Source organism: Lytechinus variegatus, chromosome 6 (assembly GCF_018143015.1).
Source record: "Lytechinus variegatus isolate NC3 chromosome 6, Lvar_3.0, whole genome shotgun sequence".
In the NCBI taxonomy this organism is placed as follows: Eukaryota; Metazoa; Echinodermata; class Echinoidea; order Temnopleuroida; family Toxopneustidae; genus Lytechinus; species Lytechinus variegatus.
Window position 1 is genome coordinate 5691594 of NC_054745.1, and position 21927 is coordinate 5713520.

The window sequence follows — 21927 nt, forward strand, 5'->3', positions numbered from 1 at the left end:
ACTTGAATGCGCTTCTGTGTGAAACATGTGTGCGAGATACTGTCCATTTGGGCGACCTCCGGGTAGCCAAAATAGTGATAGGGCCTTTAGGAAACGAGTTTAATAAATAAAATAAAATGAAATGAGAGTTTAAAATTGAGAACATTTACACCAGTTTCACAATTATACATAACACGAATAATGCATGTTACAGGCATTACGTATGCTTACATCTTTACAAACTTGGATTTAAACATATTAAACATATAAAGGTCCGGTGTTGAGTAGGGCTTACATGAGTATTACAGACCCCCATTCACTCACGTGTTATATCATTGCTCATCAAAAAATCATTACAAATCAATCCCTCGATAGATTTTGCTTTAATTCACTGACATTAGTCAAAATTAAGAGTACATTAAGACTTGAAATGTTAATCAGGTACTTGCCCAGCTCAATTAAAAGTTAAATGGCCTGAAATAAGACTAACCATAATTTCGGCCAGTTCATTGCCAGAAAATCAAAAACTGCATTGTGGGTAATAATGATTAAAATGAAATGCAAAAATGCAGTCTAGCCTCCCAAAACGCCTTAATTATGAAAGAGTATAAACATACATGTAGCATTCTCTCTATTGTTTTTCTTTTGATATCCAAGCATTTCATCTATTTTCAATAAATTATTTTAATCAATAAAGTCATGTGATCTTTGACGAAATCGTATGAAAAATTGCACAATGAATGGATCCAAAATTGCACGGTTGATAACGTCATTGCAAAATGGGCTGAATGAACGATATCAAACAACCATTCAAATCACAAGGATCTATTTAGGTGTCATATAAACGCTAATAGAACACGTAGAATATAGCTTCAATCTCACGCTAATCGCTCAATCTATGTGGGTAAGGGAGTAGATTGTAGTATCAAAAGAGTCATCATTCTGAAACGAAAAACAAAACAATATAAATGCCACCTAGCTAAGTAATTTACGATTTTAACAAAAATGAAATGAGGGTTTGTTTCATGGACGGCTTTGCTACTTCTGCCAACATTTTTTTCATAAAACTTCGCACATAGCTTTAGATTAACACTATCAAAAAGGCGCGAACACCAAAATAATCATTCGATATGGCAAAGAGAAGGGCCAAGTCTTTAAGCTTTCTTCTCATTTGCATAATTTTAAAATATTGTGTGCTCACTGAAGCATTAGACATCGCGATTTTCATAAAAAATCAAATCAAATGAACGATTCAAGGAGGTTTGGGACAAATATCCATAGTTAGCAATCGCATTTTTTCCAATTTTTTCCGTAAAAAGGAGCTAATCGCATTCCACATGTTCATTTAGGCGTGAATCATTAATTAAACGCATTTTAATAATTGAAGCATGTTAATTGGTCATGAACATAACAAAAAAGTTTCGGAAATATCATTTCAGTTACCAAAATGAAACAATACTTGCCTATCATAATTGAAACTCGTATGTTTTGCTTTCATTAAATGTTCATTGATCCGTGAAACGATGAATATACGATATTCGATCACATTCGATAATTTTTATCGATATAAATTTTGTAAAAAATCCAATCATATACAATTTTAACTTGTGTTTATTCAACCGTGGAATTAAGCAAAAACTTTGTATTGTCGTTTAGAAAGTACCTTTTACAAGCCTTCTGGCTATTTTCTTATGATGAGATTGTGGAAATCGTTCCAATAAAGTGGAATCAAAATCATGACATTTGGCTTGTGACTTTTGAAAATTGACAATTTTGCCTTCTGGCGGTACTCACTGAAGTATGACATGAAATACGTCCATGACATTTACTCAGAGGGTAGTTTATAAAATTACCTACACGCTAATGTGAAAATATATTGGAAACTCGCATTGGTTCGGAAATTATGGATGTTTTTTTTTGAGGGACTGACTTCTTTGTTGTGTGTAAATATATGTCCACACCAGAAAATTATTGAAACAACACCGTCCAGTTTGGAATCAAACCGATGCTGTTTTAAAACCAATTGGTGTTGTATAAACACCTATCTGGTGTTATTTAACGCTTCTCTGGTGTGGACATATACAGATTCCGGGCTGGTGTTAAATCAACGCCAGAGTTTTGCAGTGTGGTATTACACCATCCGATAATAAACCATCAAAACACTAAAATAATGAAAATGGGTATATATTCTGCTAGGAAAAATATGTGTTTTCGGTTTAATTTGCGTGGGTATAAAAATACTAAAATAGGTACAATTCATACAGGATGTACTTTTTGCCCCAACGCTATACATGCTTACTGTTTAGGGTCCGATTCATTGAGCGATATGTGTGTGGTGGTACTAAAGTAACAATTAAAATATCGTTGTACTTGTTTAGGGGGTCAATTCAGGGAATTCTTGTCAAAGGTGCCCTTTTATTTCCAATACATGTTAAGGGTAGGGATTCACGTGCAAATACTTATCAAGGGGTACATTTTCAGAACATGGACAATACTTGTTTCTGCTGCTTTTCACGCATGGTATCCACTCATCAATGGAAGTGCCCCCCGGGGGTTATCCTGACAAGAATATGCTTTACCGTCGATAAATGTAGATGCAGAGCACTGACTTACATTCCGAAGATACACGCGGAAATCGTTGGATGATTTAGTGTCAAGGCCTTTGAGGTGAGAATGCAGCCTGCCATTCGACATCGTCCCACAGTGCCAGATCCTATATTCATGAAAGTCATTGGGTTAAGAAATCATAATCAAGATGAGGAAAGTACATCAAAGTGTTTGCTTGACTTGTATGTATATTTTATTGTTCAGGTGGATTCGCTAGTAATAATGGAATGTTTTGAAAGGATAAGAGAATGTTTGTTTACTCTATATCTTCGAAAATGGAAATTCATACTTTATAATACAAAAGAATAAAAAACATCATTCTCTACGGATTTACCGCATTGCATATTATTGGAATATATGAGAGTTTGCAAAAACAGATATCAAGATCATGTTTCTACAAATATAATTTCAAATTGAAACTGACAAACTACGGAATTATATGTGAACTTTGCCTACATAAAATCTTTCTTGATATGATGAACATGCGTACTGGTGAATTTCCCCAACCAACCCCCCCCCCCCAAAAAAAAAGTCGAGTTTTAATAGATTTAATATAATTTGATGACCAATGCAACAAATAAAACAATACTTTTAATATCTTTAATGCAATGCCATTGTAAAGCATGTGATATGTTGATGTTTTATGGATTCATCGTTTTATTTCTCGAAATGATAGGGGTGGCACTCAGTGCCGTTTTCAAAGAAATTTGAAAACGGCACCGAGAGAAGGAGCTCGATATCCAAGAAGGGGAAATTCTGATTGTGAGATCGCTTTCGTAAAATCAAAATGTTAATGAAATACCTATGGCATTATCAATTTAACCTTTAAAATAGTTTTTAAGTCATACTTTAATGATTTGATTACGAAAAGTACACTTTAAAAATATTATATGAAAATTATTCATAAATAAATGGGAGAAAATTTTGGAATCGAATATACTAAACACATCGAGTATTACGAATTGTCAATGAGCTTCATTTAGCAAATAATGAATGGTATTAATCTGCCATTGCACTTGAGTATATGAATATAAAAAGGGCCCAAGTAAATAGGAGGTCATTTCCAGAAAATCGAGAAAAAATTGGATATTTTTTTATTTGGGAACTAAAATATATATTTTTTTGTCCAAAAGACATCAGAGAACATCATAAAAAAAATCTAAGTGTACATTTTTAATGAACATTAATACTCATGTTACTTGTGGGTGGAGCATCTTGTCTGATGGACTTGAGTCGTTTTTAGAATCATATGGACTTTGGTCATTCTTGCATTCATATATGGTAGACTATAGTAAGTTGTAGAAGTAGTGAGAGAGGGCGCTATGATATGAATGTAAGAAAAGCCCAAGTCTTGGACTTGGGCTTTTCTTACACTCATACCAGATTTTGAAAGGCATTTCTGGATAATTTCATATTTGTCAGTAATTACACAAGATGAGTCATTTTATGAGGAACAATTTTCCATATTTCACTCAATTTCGCCCCAAAAATAGACTTTGGCCGTTTTTATATTCAGATACTTTGAACGAAAACGGTCTACTAATTCGTATAATTGGTAAGAGTTTAAGTATCACTATCAGCAATGTGTGCGCTAGTTTTATTTAGAGTGGGACATATTGTCACATTCAGGGACCTGTAATATCACTGTACAACGATAATTCTAACAGGGAAACAGTCTACAGAATATTTAGACAAACATACCTGACATCACATATTGCATACGCTAATTTATTCATGAGTAATACTTTTTTTAAATGAATTAGTCCACACTTCAAACAGTGGAATCATGAATATATTAGCGTATTCAACCATGGCAACAGGCGTCAAATTGGAGAACTGTGACAAAAAAAAAGCCCGCAGCAGCGATGGGCATTTTCAAATTATATCCTACATAGATTGAGTCCTGTTTAGTAATTGGGTCAAATAGCATCATGTGACCAAATAGATTCTTACCATGATGTTGCGTTACGTCAGACCTCGATATATGTTTCGCTATACCAATTATTCTGACGTCACTATTTAAGAAAAACTGGAAATAAAGGTAATCTCTTGGGCGCGCCAGTCACTTCAGGCGTTACCTTCGAAAGCATAGTGGGAATTATTAATCCTCGGTTGGACTGGCGTTATATCTATTTTCCCCTTGGGGCTTCGCCCCTCGGGAAAAATAGTAATTGCAGACCAATCTCGGATAGAAAATTGTACTCTCTTACCGTGTTTACACTTAATCTGCTTTTGGTTCAGAACCGCGAGCCGATGCAAAAAGCTGAAATGATAATACGCACACCAACAATATACAGTGTACGTCATAATAAAGACAACGCTGGATCCGTGCGCTTACAATTACGTCACAATTGTAAAGTAAATGAAATGCGCACCAATTGCCGATGTACAATCGGCTTTCTGTTTACACGTAGTAAAAAAGCCGATCGGCATCGGCTCTCGGTTCAGAACCTACTACTTTGGTGGTGCAAACTGCCGGTTCTGAACGCGAGCTGATGCAAGTTAATCGCGTTTACACGCTATGAAAAAGCCAATGCTGCATCGGCTCGAGGTTCAGAACCGCGAGCCGATTAAGTGTAAACACGGTATCTAATAGCCTAGGGCGGTATTCTGAGGTCATTTTATCTTTAAAATATTTTATTTTATCTCTTAAAATGAAATTGTTATTCTGAGATGACATTTTATCTCTCAGATAAAATTTTTAATCTTATCTTGCGTATCTACAGATGATACGCAACAGAACAATGCCTGCGTAGACATACTCATCGCGTATCTGGCCATTGCAACGCGGATAATGTGCTTGCGCCCATGTTACTTTGAAGAAAAAATAGAATAAACTTAAAAGAGAGTAGGGGTTAATTTATCTCCGCGACGTTGATTTCATCATTATTTCTACGTGAATTAAATCCAAATGTTGACATAAAAATGATGAAAAATTACATATTTATTGAGAATAACACCTCAACGTTATTCCTGTACAATCAGAGAGTATTTCATAAGACTTTTATTGACTTATATTGTCTTTGAAATGATGCTTGAAAAGATGCGATGTAGACTTCGAAAAAAAGATTAGAGTATTGTCATTTTTGAAAGAGAAATCTCTGTAAGACGTGCAAGCGTATTGTGCAAGCGTATTTGAAGTCAATAAATAGACGCAATCCCACTCCTTTGCCACACCTGGCTGAATGGATTTCCATTGGTTGAGTGATGTGAGAGAGCTATAAAAGCGCGTTTCTAATTGGATATTGATTTAAAAATAGGTGTGTCTTACAGAGATAAAATGAAGATAAAATTGTTTTAAGAATACCAACTCAGAGAGATTTTTTCAACGGAGATAAAATATTTTATTTTATCTGAGATAAAATGGGTCTCAGAATACCACCCCTGATATATTTGCTTAATATACGCGGTAAATAGGCGTAATTTATACAGAAAATCTACATACACCATGTGGTCGACCGACGGTCTTTAAAACCACCTATGTAAATTATGGCCAACGATATAAAGTACGTGAACAATGAACATTGTATATGACTTCAACCATTTCTTTGGATTACTGTAGGTGTTTTAAGCCAAAACATACCCTACGTACTCCATCGTCTCCAGATATCTGCAGCAATCAATGAGGTAAACCAAGTCATCCTCGTCTGTGCACTTCACCCTTTCCAGCCAGAGCTGCTTCAGGTTCTTGGTATGTTCCTTGATCAGCAGACCCAGTCCTCTCATTGTCTCTCTAGATACATGACTCTTCTCTGATGGGAGTGATAACAGAACGCGAAGGGCGATGTATATGAGCTTCTGACCTCCTGTCCGACGAAGACCAGTAGCGATATGGGCTATGTCTCCATCTGCATCATCGATAGTGATATCGATATGTATCAAACCAGGGAGAGATGAGACCAGACCTTCATAGCATTGTGACGTCACTCTGATAGCTGATAACTCTGTGATGGATGGTAGCTCAGGAGGAGATAGGGAGAAGCCGAAAGATGAGTCTGAGATGGTAAGATGTTTCAGTGAGGTGAAGGATCTGAGACAAGACCACATTCTAGTAGTCATTTCAGGAGACAGATGGCATTTGGTTACCTAAAAGAAAATACACTGAAAAGAATTATGTTGTAAAAAACATTTTTGATTCATAGAATGATTTTGAGAATGGACTGATTCTTCACACCTTTTATGTTTTTAATGAAAATACTGCAGATATTTCAAAAGAAAAGGAACATTACGGCGATGACCCCAAAATCAACAATGATTATGTTGAACATTTAGACACTCGAACATATCATTGCCCAGTGTAAAACAATAGAACAGATGCAGTGCTTGTGCATCTATTGCAAATACATTAAATAACCGAATTAATCCCGTACATTAATCCCGAATACATTAAATAACCGAATTAATCCCGTACATTAATCCCGAATACATTAAAGAACAGAATTAATCCCGTACTTATGCCCATTAATGCAGTTAGTCAAGACTAACAGCATTAGTGGGCATAAGTACGAGATTAATTCAGAAAAAAAATTTACGTTGATAAACAAACGAACCTACAAATCTTCGGTTAAGAAATTGAACATATAAATATTTGTTTAGAAATCTTCCATTTGGTAAGTTGGCATTAAACCAACCTGCTATCTGGTTGTTATAAATATCATTCGAGTGCAAAGGCAATTTTCGAATGATAGAGCATCGATAAAATACTCACCTGAACGCTAGAACTTTTATAGAAGTTAAAAGACCAACTGTTATGAGATCTATTCAATCCAGATAATAGAGAAAATGGAAAATTATCAGGGAAATATTTATACGTTATTTAAGTGGGAACTTGTGCCGTCGGAATCATCATATTGACCTTGGTCTTGATGTCGAAAATGTACAAACATCTACATGTAGCACGTTTTGTTTTCATACATTTTAGGCAGCAAGTGCATGACTTCGGAAGCAAAATCCTGAATATTAGCATGATTTCATAATTAGAACAAAGGGGGGGGGGAGGGGCTAATGTTGTTTTTTTCAAAACTTCATACATTGTCTTTTAATGAATGTCACTCCTGGCTTATGACAACTAAGACAGCAATGATGGTATCGAGCTATTCTGAGGACCTGCAAATGAATGTTGCTAATTGTATTGTTAAATAAACACAACATCAAAGGTAAGTTCCCCCTAAAGAACCACATCAAACCGTCCAGTGTAACAAATCAATCAAGTTGAAACCAAGCATGGGATATAACTAGTGCGTTAGAAAGTGGTTTATCGAAATTAGCGACCTCCATGACTTAAAGGCTGAATAAGAACAACATGAATAAAAAAAATTCCAAGACAAAAAATCTGCGTTTTTATGTGTTTTGTGAAAATTACTGTAATGATCGCTTTCACGGCTTAAGAATCAGAAATTAAAGACAATATGAGTAATGTTCAAGTTCGCAAGGATGATTTAAATTCATTTCAGATCATTTTCAATGTGATCACACATGAAGTGGAATGCAGTTCAAAAGCATTGCCAAGGTTGCACCATGTTCCATCTTGTCACATCCCTTTCTCTCAAAGTCACGCTTAGTCAGGAATCCATTCATGGGGTGTTACATTTAGTAGGCATTCCTAAGATTATGAACAACTATAACAGACATTTATAACAATAATGTGGTAACAACAATGAAATATACACCTATACAACCAATAAAACTCCTTACCAACATACAGTCTTTTACACCAAACATAACACTTCCATTGCACTAAGCATGGGCCTATAGGTCTGATCAGGAGGGGGCAATTGCAATTGGCTTGTTGGAGGCTGGAACCTCTGTAAAAGGGGTGACTCGAAGGATGGGTGTCAGCCCGAATGCCATCAAAAAGCTGCGAGGGATATACCGGGAGACTGGTCAGGTGAGGGACAGACCATGAAGCGGTCGTCGAAGAGTCCCTTCTCCAGAAAGTCAATAAAGCACAGATTTGGCTTTTTTTAATGCGTCATTTTCAGTTTGTGTTGTGCTCATTCAGCTATGAAGTCACGGATATTTTTAATTTTCGAGATCCTTATTCCTAACAACCCTAGCTATATCCCATGCTTGATTTCAACTTGAATAAATTGTTACACCGGCAGATTTGTTATTTTTAGGGGGGCTTGCTTTTGATGTTGTGGTTAGAAGGGTGGATTAAATTATATCTTCCATGTCTTAAATGTTCCCATGAACACCCTTTTCCCTGATATTCCGTATATAAACAGTTGGAATCTTCAAGATATAAACATTGTTCTATTTCAGAAAATAACTCACTCTAGATTCAGATGAGCCAATGATGCCAAAGATGTCGATGACTCAAGGAGTTCGACAAGATCTTCTTCGTTCAAACCGATAATTCCAGATAAACCAATCCACTTCAGGTTCTTGAAACGTTGTCTGATCAGCAGACCCAGTCCCCTCATTGTCTCTCTCGATACATGTCTCCTCTCTGATGGGAGTGATGACGGAGCGCGAAGAATGATGTGTGTGTGATCCTGTTCTCCTGTCTGACGAAGACCAGCCGTAAACCGGGATATGTCTCCCTCTGCATTATCGAAAGTTATATCTATATTTACCAGGTCAGGAAGCGATGAGATCAAACCTTCGTAGCTTTGTGACGTCACTTTCTCGACTGATAGCTTCGTGACAGATGGTAGCTCAGGTGGAGATGAAGGGAAACTGAGAGAAAAATCTGAGATGATGAGAGTGCGTAACGAAGTATATGTTCTGAGGCAGGACCATAATCGGCATGTAAGATCGCCGGAGAAAGTAGAACCAATGAACTTTACTTTCTTGACCTGGTTATGAGAAGTGAGAGAGAGGAGAGGGAGATAAATTGATGCAGTGTATGTATTGATATTTGACTACTATGAATTTCCTGTTTTGAGATTTCGAATAATTTAACTTTTGGTTTTCATATATTTAGTTTTGAATGGATGTGGTGTGCATTATGTCAAATGAAAATACTATAGGATTCACCTTTGGTAAACATAAATAGGGGGTGGCCTAGAACCATAGGCGGCGGAAGCGGGGGGACGGGGATTGAGGTGGGGGGACGCCCCCCCCCCCCCTAAATTATTAGTTGATATTTTTTTTGTGCTTGTCAATTTTGTTTCCTGCTTCCCCCCCCCCTAAATTCTAGCGGACCCCCCTTAAAATGTCTATTGTCCCCCCCTTAAATTTAGGTTGATGACATTTTTTTTGCTTGTCAAATTTTATTTTCATGTGTCCATCAAAAACTTTCAGGTTGACCCCCCTCCCTTATTTTTTTTTTTTTTTTTTTGGTTTCCGCGGCGAATGCCTAGAACACTTCGAGCAATATGGTTATTTGGTTTACTTTGCCGAAAACCAGGTAGCTCATCCAGGTAAATCGTGCGTCTAATTATTATTGTCAAATTATTATTAGCAATAATTTGTATTTTTGGAGTTGAAGTATATATTTGATTTGTTTTATAATCAGCCAAGTAATTTTGATAGTAGTAATAATATCAAGAATAATGATAATGATAATATAGATTGGTAATGCAACACAATTTTGTAATGTCACTCTCCACTTTGCTTGCTTTGTGCGCTTACATACACCCAAAACGTGCATTTTCTGATTCAAATGATAGTGCATACACCTTGTAGTTATATGCTCTATGCTGCATGCCCTCCCATAATGAAAAAAAAAAAAACAAACTCTGGTCTGCAGACCGATTTTATGAAACGTCTCATTTTAGAAAAGGAATTAGGGATTTGTAAAAATGTGACATCACACTTGTTTGGCACATTTCATATGGGAGGTGTCAACATCATTAGTGATATCAACATTCTACTGTTTCATTTTTTTCACAAACATTGATTAACTTGTTTCTTTGATTTTATTTGTAGTTTTCAGACAAGCATAACCTGTTACCAGGGTTTCTTTTTTTGTGTGTGGAAAATATGTCAAGAACATTGTGTTTGACGCTTTGAAAGAACAAACAGAACCTCAACGAATTAGTCAAAAGGTTGTATATCTAAAACGAACAGAGTAATTTGTTGAAATAGGAGGAGATTCATGCATTCCGACATGGGTAAATGATGGTAAAAAGTGCTTGTACGTGGCGTGTTTATATGAATGTAATGGTTGTAGTTGCATACATATTCATACCTGTCTTTTCAACTCATCTGGAAGGTTTTGCATCCCAACCACAGTGTATAGAGTTGGTGACTTCAGAAGCATGGCCGTGGCGTTAACACATTTGCTTATCAATGACTTAACATTTCCTTCATTACCTGCTGTTTCTGATGAACAGTCTAAGAGAATGCGATATCGCTCACTTTCGTCCAAATGTTCGTTTTCCAAGAGCGCCCCCATTATTTGCACACCCAAATTGTTATCCGTCCCAGCCGTAAATCGGATGAGATTTTCATATTCCCCTATATGTTCTGTTATTTTGTGCAGTACTCTGTCCAAGTAAGGGGTCCTGCATGTTAACATACGTCTTTTTGATTTAGCAGCAATGTATTTCCCGGCTGAATGTTCTTGGACAAGCTTGTGATAAAACTCGATGGCAATTGAAGTTGGCTTGTGGGTCCGTGGGAGCTTCGATGCTGTAATAGTCGTTTTGGATAATATCCCAATCTCGCATGCCCTATCAACAATATAAGGAACTCTTCGAAAATCGTGTCGCGTGAATACAAGCTTTTTAGAGTCGTCTAGAAGACCAGCTAGGGCAACCTTACCCAGTTTCTGAATAAGTAAATTGAGATCTTCCTCTGTAATTCCTCTTTCAGATTGTGACCGTCTATTAGCATGGTGCATCAAGAAAATGTTAACACTGTCCAATAGTTCGGTCTGAGTCGTAGTTTTAGTATCTAAAATACCTTCGCTCCATAAGTGACAAACCATGAGACAGAATAAAGGTGATTTGACGAGCTCACCAATTAGTGGCTGATCACTGAGATACTTCTTTAAATTTTGTGTTTTCTCGGGGCGTAGAGTAAAGAATTTGTCGATGTATTTTCGTGAGCTTTCCTCTGAGAAGCCTTCAATCCACATTTTGGTGTACACCTTTAGGAGTTCGCCTTCATTGAAGTAGTTCTCCAGGTAAGGTCGTGTGGTAATAAGAACTCGACATTCTGGGAATTCTTTCCAGCGAATGATACTGACGATATTGTTTGATGAAGATATTCCTGCATACTCATCAAGCCCATCAAGAATAATGTGGCACATTGTTTGATTCCTTCTGATGAAACTCTCCAGACCCTCTGGTGTCAGATCATCGACGTCACTCAATAGCTCAGATATGATGGCTTCTCCAATCGATGTATGATGACTCGTCTTACGGAGTTTCACGACGAATAAAAGTGGAAGGTGTTCTAATGCTGATCCGCCTTTTTTCTTAACCCAGTCATATGCCATTTTAGCAACAGCGGTGGTCTTCCCTCTTCCAGCAGGAGCAGAAATAAGGATTCGAACTGGCAGTGCATCATTAACCTTCGTTGAAAATATTTCGGAAACAGACCCCTCAAGCTCCACTTTCTTCGCCAAATCTTGACCATTCGCATCCTTTTTCACCAGAGTGACAGTCGTGTGCATGTTCTTGAACTCAGCATAGTCAGTTTTATCCCAGGGTTTCATTTGAATTCTACACAAGTCATTAAGGTATCTGTTCTCTAACTTTTCTCTGCATTGCCGAACAGTTAAGGATTCCGAGATATTCTGGCAGTAGATATCTGAAATGATATAAACATATTTCTTAAGAAATCGGTACCGAATGGAAGTCAGTACATTATTTCACAGCCTTTCTCCCTCGTAATGCTTGTGACATTGTTACGTCATACCAGTACTTACAAAGGACCATTTGTTTTTTAGTTGGTTGTTTATAAGAGACTAAGACACATCTTTACTCATTTGAATTCATTGTTATTCTTTTGTATTCGATGATAACAAAACCCGCTGATAGAATGACGTAAATCACCAGATTATATAATTTCACTACATCTTAATGGAAAACAATCACTTTATGTTACTAATACAATCAGTAATTGTGTAAATCTGTTTTGGAGTGAAGCAATACTCGACTTTCATGATTGTAGTCTAGACTTTTACTTCATTAGAGTCCGCTACTCCAAGTGTATTGGGTTAAAGTGGAATACGAGCAGTAGTGCAATATTGTTGTTCCACAAAAATATCAAGCTTGTTACACATGCAGTTCAGACTGCTTCTATTCTCTGATACAGATAGTATAATGGTGATCTACATCAGATCATATTGTCCCGACTGAATGGCGTAAAATACCAGAACGTGTAGTTTTTAATGATGCAATTATGGAAACATATGTCTATCCCAACTTCATTTACGAATAGGAATTTAAAATGAAGAATGAAGTTGAGGGGAGGAAAAGCAGGCGGGAGGGTGAATTTAAAAGAAGTGAAGTGACGATGCATGCATGCTTGAAAAGTCCCGAGTTTGAATATATCTAAGCTTTCATGATTTAACTGCCCTTTAGAAGAAAACGTTCCCCCAAAAAAATCTAAAGAAAAAAGTTGTACAGTACTAATAATAGACTCACCTTCGGCACTTTGGGACTCCTTAATATAAGTTTCAGCAAGCATGATTAGATTAGCATCATTGAGAGCTTGCTTCAGCCTAGGATGTTGATTGGATGGCTCCACAGTCTGTCTCCAGTCAAACAGCATGTCACGTGTTCCCTTGCACGTGACCCGTCCTTCTAGTCTGTTAGTCTCTGCGTATCTATTGATGGCTGCAGGTTTGAATCCAAGCGTTCGTCCTAAGATCTCCATCTGTTCACCCGTCTCGATGTCTTCAGCTAGCTCACAGAGAAGATCATCGGTAATACATTCTTTTGTTGCCATCGCTGTAATTGAATAAATATTTTGAAAAAAAGTATAATGTATTACGGAAATTTAGATATTAGGATTTTTTTCAAAATCTTATAAAGGCATTATTAATTGGCTCGTTCGTTTCGTTATTGGATACTTCCATATGAAAATAAATCAACGTCTATAATTTCTAGAGAAAGGGGATTTTTACACCTGTTGAGAATTAAGAGGTGTAATTTCTTAAACAGATTGATGATAATACAGAACATAAACGGGAGTCGAAGATGCGCCGCACAGTGGGCGGGGCGAAACAAAAGTGCGCCAAAAGTCATTATGGTCAATTTCAGATTTTTAATGTTTGTCATGCCCAGTTGAAAGACAACACTTTGAGAATACTTCAGCTAAATTTTTCATTCGGGAATTTGCATCAGGGTTGTTAAATTCCTACCTCAAATCGTAAAAAGTGACATTTTGCGAAATGTCGCGTATATGACATCCTGGTTGAAAAACAGGCCATTTCACAGGAGGTTTTTCATGTAGGAATCTGAAATGGCCCCCACATAATCCTGACATATCATCATTTAAGAGGTTTCTAGGATGATTTTTCCTCGAAATAGGCTGAAAAATCCATGTTTTTTGCAATTACAATAGAATCGTCTAGATTTGCTTGGATTTCCGTGGATTTGAATTCTATAAGCATCTTTTTCTCCGATGTCAAAGTTTTAAGTCGATACCAAATTTCGCTCTCCGTTTTTATGTCAGAGCCCATTTAACTTGACACAACACCCAAAAACCTATTAAAAATAGTCATGTTTATACCGCACAGTCATCGTAGCGCACCGCATGGATGTACATTGCCGTTCGCTTTTGCACGGCGAGGACGATTCCCCTTCCATTGCATGAAAATGACATGACTTCCGGCTTAAATGTAAACAAAATAAAGGTTGCTAAATCAAATAAGGGCTATAGCCACAACTCTTCCAGGGACAAAACTTACTTGTATAATACTTTCAGCCGAAAACCCTCCTCATAGTGATACATTCGTGGTGTTATGTACTCTTCGTTTTACACACCAACACAGTTTGGTAAAGCACGGTTAATATTTTTCTTGCTAGATAGAGTTACAATACGCGCAGCTGCATTTTGCAACCTTTGCAATTTTCCAAGTTGAGAATCTGGTAAGTTGTAAAAGAGGCTATTACCAAAATCGAATCGTGAAGAAATTAGTGAATGTACCAGTTTCTCTGTTGCTGAGCGAGTGAGATATTTTCTTATGAAGCCAATATTGCGCAATTGATAACGAACTGATCTGCAAATGTTTGTAATTTGTTTGGACATGGACATGTGAGCATCAAAAATAACTCCAAGATTGCGACATGATTTTGACAAGGGGATGTCATTGCCTGAGATAGAAATGGAATCAATGTTGAATTTGTTAAGTTGAAACTTTGAGCCAAAAACTAAAAACTCACATTTACTATGGTTCAAAAGTAACGAGTTTGACTTCAACCAAGTGTCAATGTCCATTATACATCTTTCAAGATTACACAGGGCTTGTGTGGCACTAGTTTGATCGGGTGAAAACGATACAAAAATCTGAATATCATCTGCATATAAATGATAGTGAACAGAGTGACGTCTAAAAATATCTTGAAGCCCTGTCAAATAAATGGAAAACAAAGTGGGCCCTCCAACAGAGCCCTGGGGGACGCCGCAGACCAGTGGCCTAGATGAAGAGGTAACACCATTTATGAGGACTGACTGTGAATGGAATGAGAGATAAGATTTCAGCCATTGTAGGGCCTTGCCCTGAACACCTAAACTAGTCAGAGTGTTAATAAGTAGGATGTGGTCTACGGTGTCAAATGTAGAAATTTTAATATGAAGCTAAACTCTACTAAATGTCAAACACTTCAAGGGTCTTTTAGTAGAAATCCCCCACTGCCTCGACCAGTTAGCATCTCTGGTCAAGTAATTGAAAACGGCAGTCATGTGAAACTGTTGGGAGTCTCAATCCAAAATGACTTGAAGTGGAGTCTTCATGTCACTGACATTGTTTTTAGAGCAAGTAAAAAAAAAATAATAAATCGAAGCTTGAAAAAGTTCTGCCTCTCTAAAAATGGCCTACTAACAATTTTGCGTTATATCTACGACCCATACTAGAGTACTATGCCCCTTTGTGGAACTCGACCCTGACAGCAAATGAATCAAGGCATATTGAATCCATCCAGAAAAGAGCACTGCATATTACTTTTTGTCAATATTATAATTCATATGATAGTGCACTCTCATCCTCTGGTCTTACAACTTTCTATGACAGACGTGTCAATATATGTTTAAAATTTTGGACTATCGCTTGAAAAGTTCCTCCCACATTGGCTACCCCCCGCCCCCCCCCCCCCCCCCCCCCCGAAGAAAAAAACCCAGTCTTAATTTAGAGCCCTCAGAAACAGTGAAAATTACAGGCCCGCTATGTGTCGCACAGAACGCTACAGGAAAAGTACCATGCCCTATCTTATTTAACTTTGCTTTGTATAGTTATTTCTACAATGAATTGTAGTAATATTGCTTTGATTCATTTTTATATTCACTTGAAAAATCACCTATGCATGTTGACGTTCTGTGTAATTATATTATCGTCGATTATGGAATAATCATATCTAATGGCTAAAACCCCAATTCATTCATTTTATTGTCTCACCTGCATAGCAGAGTGAGACTATAGGCGCCGCTTTTCCGACGGCGACGGCGGCGACGGTGGCGGCGGCGGCGTCAACATCAAATCTTAACCTGAGGTTAAGTTTTTGAAATGACATCATAACTTAAAGTATATGGACCTAGCTCATTAAACTTGGCCATATAGTTTATCACGTATTACTGAACATCCTTTGAGAGTTTCATGTCACATGACCAAGGTCAAATGTCATTTAGGGTCAATGAACTTAGACCAGGTTGGAGGAATCAACATCAAAATCTTAACCTGAGGTTAAGTTTTTGAAATGACGTCATGACTTAGAAAGTATATGAACCTAGTTCATGAAACTTAGACATAAGGTTAATCAAGTATCACTGAACATCCTGCATGAGTTTTATGTCACATGGCCAAGGTCAAAGGTAATTTAGGGTTAATGAACTTTGGCCAAACTGGGGGTATCTGTTGAATTCCCATCATAACTTTGAAAGTTTATGGATCTGATTCATGAAACTTGGACATAATAGTAATCAAGCATCACTAAACATTTTGTGCAAGTTTCAGGTCTCATGATTAAGGTCAAAGGTCATTTAGGGTCAATGAACTTTGGCCGAATTGGGGGTATCTGTTGAATTACCATCATAACTTTGAAAGTTTATGGATCTGATTCATGAAACTTGGACATTAGAGTAATCAAGCATCACTGAACATCCTGTGCGCATTTCAGGTCACATGACCAAGGTCAAAGGTCAATGAACATTGGCCGAATTGGGTGTATCTGTTGAATTACCATCATTACTTTGAGAGTTTATGGATCTGATTCATGAAACTTGGACATAAGAGTAATCAAGTATCAATAAACATCCTGTGCGAGTTTCAGGTCACATGATCAAGGTCAAAGGTCATCTAAGGTCAATGAAATTTGACCATGTTGGGTTTTTTCTGTTGAATAACCATCATATCTCTGTAAGTTTATTGGTCTAGTTCATAAAAAGTGGACATAATAGTAACCATGTATCACTGAACATCTTGTGCGAGTTAGAGTAGTTTTCAAAGTCAGCACTGCTGCTACATTGAACTGCGTGATGCAGGTGAGACGGCAAGAGGCATTCCACTTGTTCAACTAAACATTGCTTAGTCCTTCTTTAGAACAAGACGACCTTTTACTTGGGCATCAATCAATGGCGTTATTATCAACTCTGCGGTATCCTATACCCCATGTTGTATAAAGCGGACAACAAATAACGAAATTATTACATATAAAAAATCTCATTATTCCGGTGAAACAGTTGTAGGCATGACTTTATGAATATTCATTAGGTGAGCTGATGATGACATATCCCCACTTGTTTTTTTTTTATTTTATTATACGAAATTAGGTTTATTCAAAAATTTCTACCAAGAACTAATGATTATTGGTTATTTATCGCCGCGACTTATTTCATAATGGAGACACATCATTTACACATGTATGAAATATTATGATTTCATGTAATAACATAAGAAAAAGAAAAGTGGCGAAGTGACATCATCAGCAAATTTAATGAATATTTATGACGATATGCATATAACTGTTTTCACAAAATATTGATAAACATAATAATTCAATAACTTCGTTACTTGTCATCAAATTTTGATGACATTTTCAGCATATTGCTCTGTGAATTCTACTATATTTATTTGGATATAAATATTTTCAGCCGGGAGACCATCCCTTTTGATTTTTTAGTTTTTTTTTAGAATTATCAATGAGGATTGCATTTATCATTGTTTATTGAATTCAGAATTGTTAATTCAAAGTGATTTGTTGAATTTGAATTGTTATTATAAATCCGAATTATTGCAGAATTGAGCGTGTATTTTTATTGTAATAAGAAATACAATAAAAATGCTTGATATTTGCCATTTTCCTCATTTTTTATTAATTCGGTTTGAGATAAATTCAACTCAACTTGAAGCAATAACAGCATACATATGCAATCATGTAATGAAAATTTGTGATAAGGCAGTTACAATTTGATATATCATTGTTTTACATATACATCAATTGTAATGTGGTAGCATGTTTCCAATTAGACACATCATCATAATTTAAGATATATATGAAATCAAACAATCCCTATGTATTTGTTTGCAATGGCGTAAGGGGACAGACTCCGGAGTAAAAAGGGCAGTCCCAGCTCCGAAACAGTATTTCCTCAAATTGTTATTTACCGATTTCTAAGATAATCATTCCTCAGACCAGTTCCGATGTTTAATCCATACAGAACCGTCATTTCCGTTACACTGCAGCAATGTATTAAAAATCCTCTCATCCGAAAATAATATAATTTCAAGCCTCTTCATCAGTTTCTTCTCTTCATAACTGGGATATCTCCCGCTTTTACCTCAATTTTGTCTCGCCTGAAAGAAGTTCGGTAGAGACTTAGTAATCGCTGTTCCTGTCGGTCTGTTCAGGGGTGTCGACCTATTTTTCAGATATATTATACATAAATAAATTATAGAAATGAATGAAGAGAACAATGGTAGGCGTAGCTTAAATCAAGGTTCCCCAGAGCTATCTACCCTTTGGAAAAATTGGTGATGCCGAAAAAAAAAATATATACATAAATATATTATACATATACATGTGATATAATATATATATATATATATATATATATATATATATATATATATATATATATATATATATATATATATATATATATATATATATATATATATATATATATATATATTATTTACTGACCTGAAAACCGAAAAAAAGGGAACCTGTTGAGGACTGTTTGTAGTAACACATGAGGATATATATACACAGACAATGTGAGAAAAGAATAAATTTCTTTATATTGAAAGCTTGATATTCTAAGCATTTTTGGTACTTATCATTGAGATAGGTATCTAAAACAATAATAGATGCGAGTGTGACGCTCGAGCTGAAAATTTTGATATTTCGATCTGAAAAAAAATGAAAGTTTAATGGACGTTTTTCAAAAAGACCAAGATATATATCCAATCCAACCAACTCAATATTGAAAATCGAAGCGAGAGTTCTTTTGAGGTTTAGTACTGAACCTGGGACATTCTACCCACCTAGTTAATCATAAAAATATTGGTTTTTGCGACAGAAATGATGCGAGCGCGAAGCTGAAATTTATTATACTCCAATCCAAAAAGCGGACATTTTGAGCGCGATTTTGAATAAAGAACGAGTTGTGTATTTCAATCTCGCTTGCTGATTTTTGTGTAACATTACAATTTTATTTTATTTCTGCACATGCGGAATTATTGGGGGGGGGGGCAAAACAATATGTCTGCCACCCCCAATATTTTCATTGGTGGGGCGGTCGCCCCCCCCCCCCCCCCGATCCACGCCTCTGGGTCTGTTAGTCTGTCGGTCCGTTAGTCTGTTCCAAAATATTAAAAATGTTCATCACCTTGCTTTCGTGCCTTTATTTCTGCATTAATTAAGTTTATACTTGGTACTTATGGTTCATTTGGTAATACCACATGTGAATCCATGAGGGTGATGGAGTCAACGGTAATGTAGGGTAATACAACGCATGAAAGGTCAAATGATATAAGGTCATGTCTGTTCCAAAAATATAAAAGTTTTTGTTCAACTTCCTCTCCTTTCTTTATTTGAAGAGTTTAGTTGCAAAAGGTGTTAGGTCCTCTTTTAAACATTCTGAGAAAAACCTTTTTTTATTCTCACTTACTGCGATATTCTTTAATGAAAAACTAAATTGTCATGATGTACTACCCTATCATGTGAACATAAAATTGGGTATAAAAGAAATCTACCTGTCTTCAATTTTTTTCTATATATTCTTTTAAAAATCATCATTGTGGACCTAACCCCTTTTGCAACTAAACTGAAATGAATCCAATCTATTTTGATTTAAAAAGGTGATTTTTCTTTGCCACTTTTATTCACGTTTTCATGTGAGTTTCAAATTCTCTTTGTTTTCATCGGAGCGACTAAAGATTTAGAGGTTTTGAGACAGAGAACAGTAAAATATATGAACAATGGACCTAACCCCTTTTGACAAATGAGCTCTTCAGAAGAGTTTGTTTGCAAAAGGGGCTAGGTCCAATCCAAGAAAATCATTTTTTTTCTCCTATATTGCATATACTTATGCGAAACTAAATTTTCATGATTCCATGCAATGACAACATAAAATTGGGAATAAAAGAAATCTTCCTATATATATTTTTTAAATATTCTTTTCCAAAAAAAAATCGGTGTGGATCTAACCCCTTTTGCAACTAAACTGAAATGGACCTAACCCCTTTTGAAAAAAGTGATTTTTCTTTGCCATTTTGGAACACTTTTAAATAGGAATTTCGACTTTTCTTTGGTACCATCTTATAGAGCTACTAAAAATCTATACATCGAGATCAAAAAATCAAATTTGATGAAAAATGGACCTAGCCTCTTTTGCAAGTGAGCTCTTCATTTCTGAATCAATTATGATGAGTATGTTAACACTTGGTGCATATGATCCTAGAGTATATCACAATGTGTTCATGGGGGTGATGGGTCCAAAAACATAATCATAGGGGTCAAATTGTTAGACTATATGTTTTAAAGTTTTTGTTCAATTTGCTCTTATTTATGTATTTGTGCATCAAATATGTCGACACTTTATTATAATGATCATTGGGGAATTCCGCATGTGTGTCCATGAAGGTGATGGGGTCAAAGGTCATTTAGGGGTGGAAATGTCATGTTTTTTGTTCAAATTGCTCTCATTTCTTTACTCCTGTATCAATCATGTTGACAGTAGCTACATACATGTATGATCTTTTGTTAATAATAGGGGTAGAGGGTCAAGTTTTTCTTCAGATTGCTCCAATTTCCTTATTTTTTCGTCAATTTATTTGACACTCAAAATATCTTATTCATTAATTTTATTAATCTTTCATACTTTAGCGATCGCGATATCAGGCGAGACTCGTGGTCCGTAAACCACCTTGTTTTTTGTTTTCATTCCATCAATTTATTTCCATTTCCAAAAACCATGTACAATATTATGCTTGTTCCGTACATCGTGATACATTTAGAATCAATAAAACAAGGAAATGTCTATGTATAATCAATCAAGATAATCATACAAACAGGTTGGTAACGAAGAAGGCTGCTAAAAGCGAATCTTGTCATACATGCAGAGTGCAGCATCCTATTCAACCGTTGATATTCTGAATAGTCATACTCACTTGTAAATTGTAAGGCAGGACTAGAAGATCAATCTCGTCTGTCTCCTGAATGTCAATGATATTGCATCTTCCCCTAAAGAGATGAACAACGACGTCTGTTTTAGGCGATAGAAATTCTGCACATGTCTTACAGCAGATTATAGAAGTTCATGAATGGAAGTCCTTTACATTTCACAGCTATGGCTACATACGATATATGTAGGTAGTATGGTATTTTGCTATTAATTGGAATATAAGATGCGAAGTCATGCAAGAAAAGCATTCAAAACTGCTAACATATTCGTCAGTTGTCAGCGACACAAGTTTTACTCGGTTTAGCTATTTTGCCTGAGGAAATAATGAAGATTTTGGAACCCAGTTATGAATATTTTGGGATCACCGCTCCTCTTTTCTGATTGGATGATACAGACGACGAGGAATATCCATAAATGGGTGACGTGTGCAAAATAATGTTTGAGGATGAGGTTAGTGACTTTATAGAAAGCATAATGGTTAGTTGCGTGCACCTGAGTGTCCGATAGTCCACACACACAGCTTCAACACAGGGAACGGTCGTTTTCACGGGCGTAATATTGCAAAAGTCCGGGATTACATGTATCTTATAAATATTA

The 21927-nt window shown here is 36.2% G+C and overlaps 1 protein-coding gene across 2 annotated transcripts; it reads right to left on the minus strand.

Annotated features, from left to right (window-relative positions):
• Positions 1-750: 750 nt before the first annotated feature.
• Positions 751-21642, minus strand: LOC121416908. 2 transcript variants are annotated; one of them, XM_041610435.1, is made up of 7 exons: positions 21317-21642; positions 13131-13436; positions 10724-12291; positions 9191-9386; positions 6170-6491; positions 2593-2692; positions 751-921 (listed from the first exon to the last, which is right to left on the minus strand). In XM_041610435.1, the coding sequence occupies exons 2-7, from the start codon at positions 13432-13434 to the stop codon at positions 871-873; spliced, it is 2541 nt and encodes an 846-aa protein (XP_041466369.1). In that variant the 5' UTR covers positions 13435-13436; positions 21317-21642; the 3' UTR covers positions 751-870. The 2 variants fall into 2 exon arrangements, with proteins under 2 accessions (XP_041466369.1, XP_041466368.1); XM_041610434.1 differs by lacking the exons at positions 751-921; positions 2593-2692; positions 6170-6491 and adding an exon at positions 6599-6672 and having other exon boundaries at positions 8863-9386.
• Positions 21643-21927: the final 285 nt, after the last annotated feature.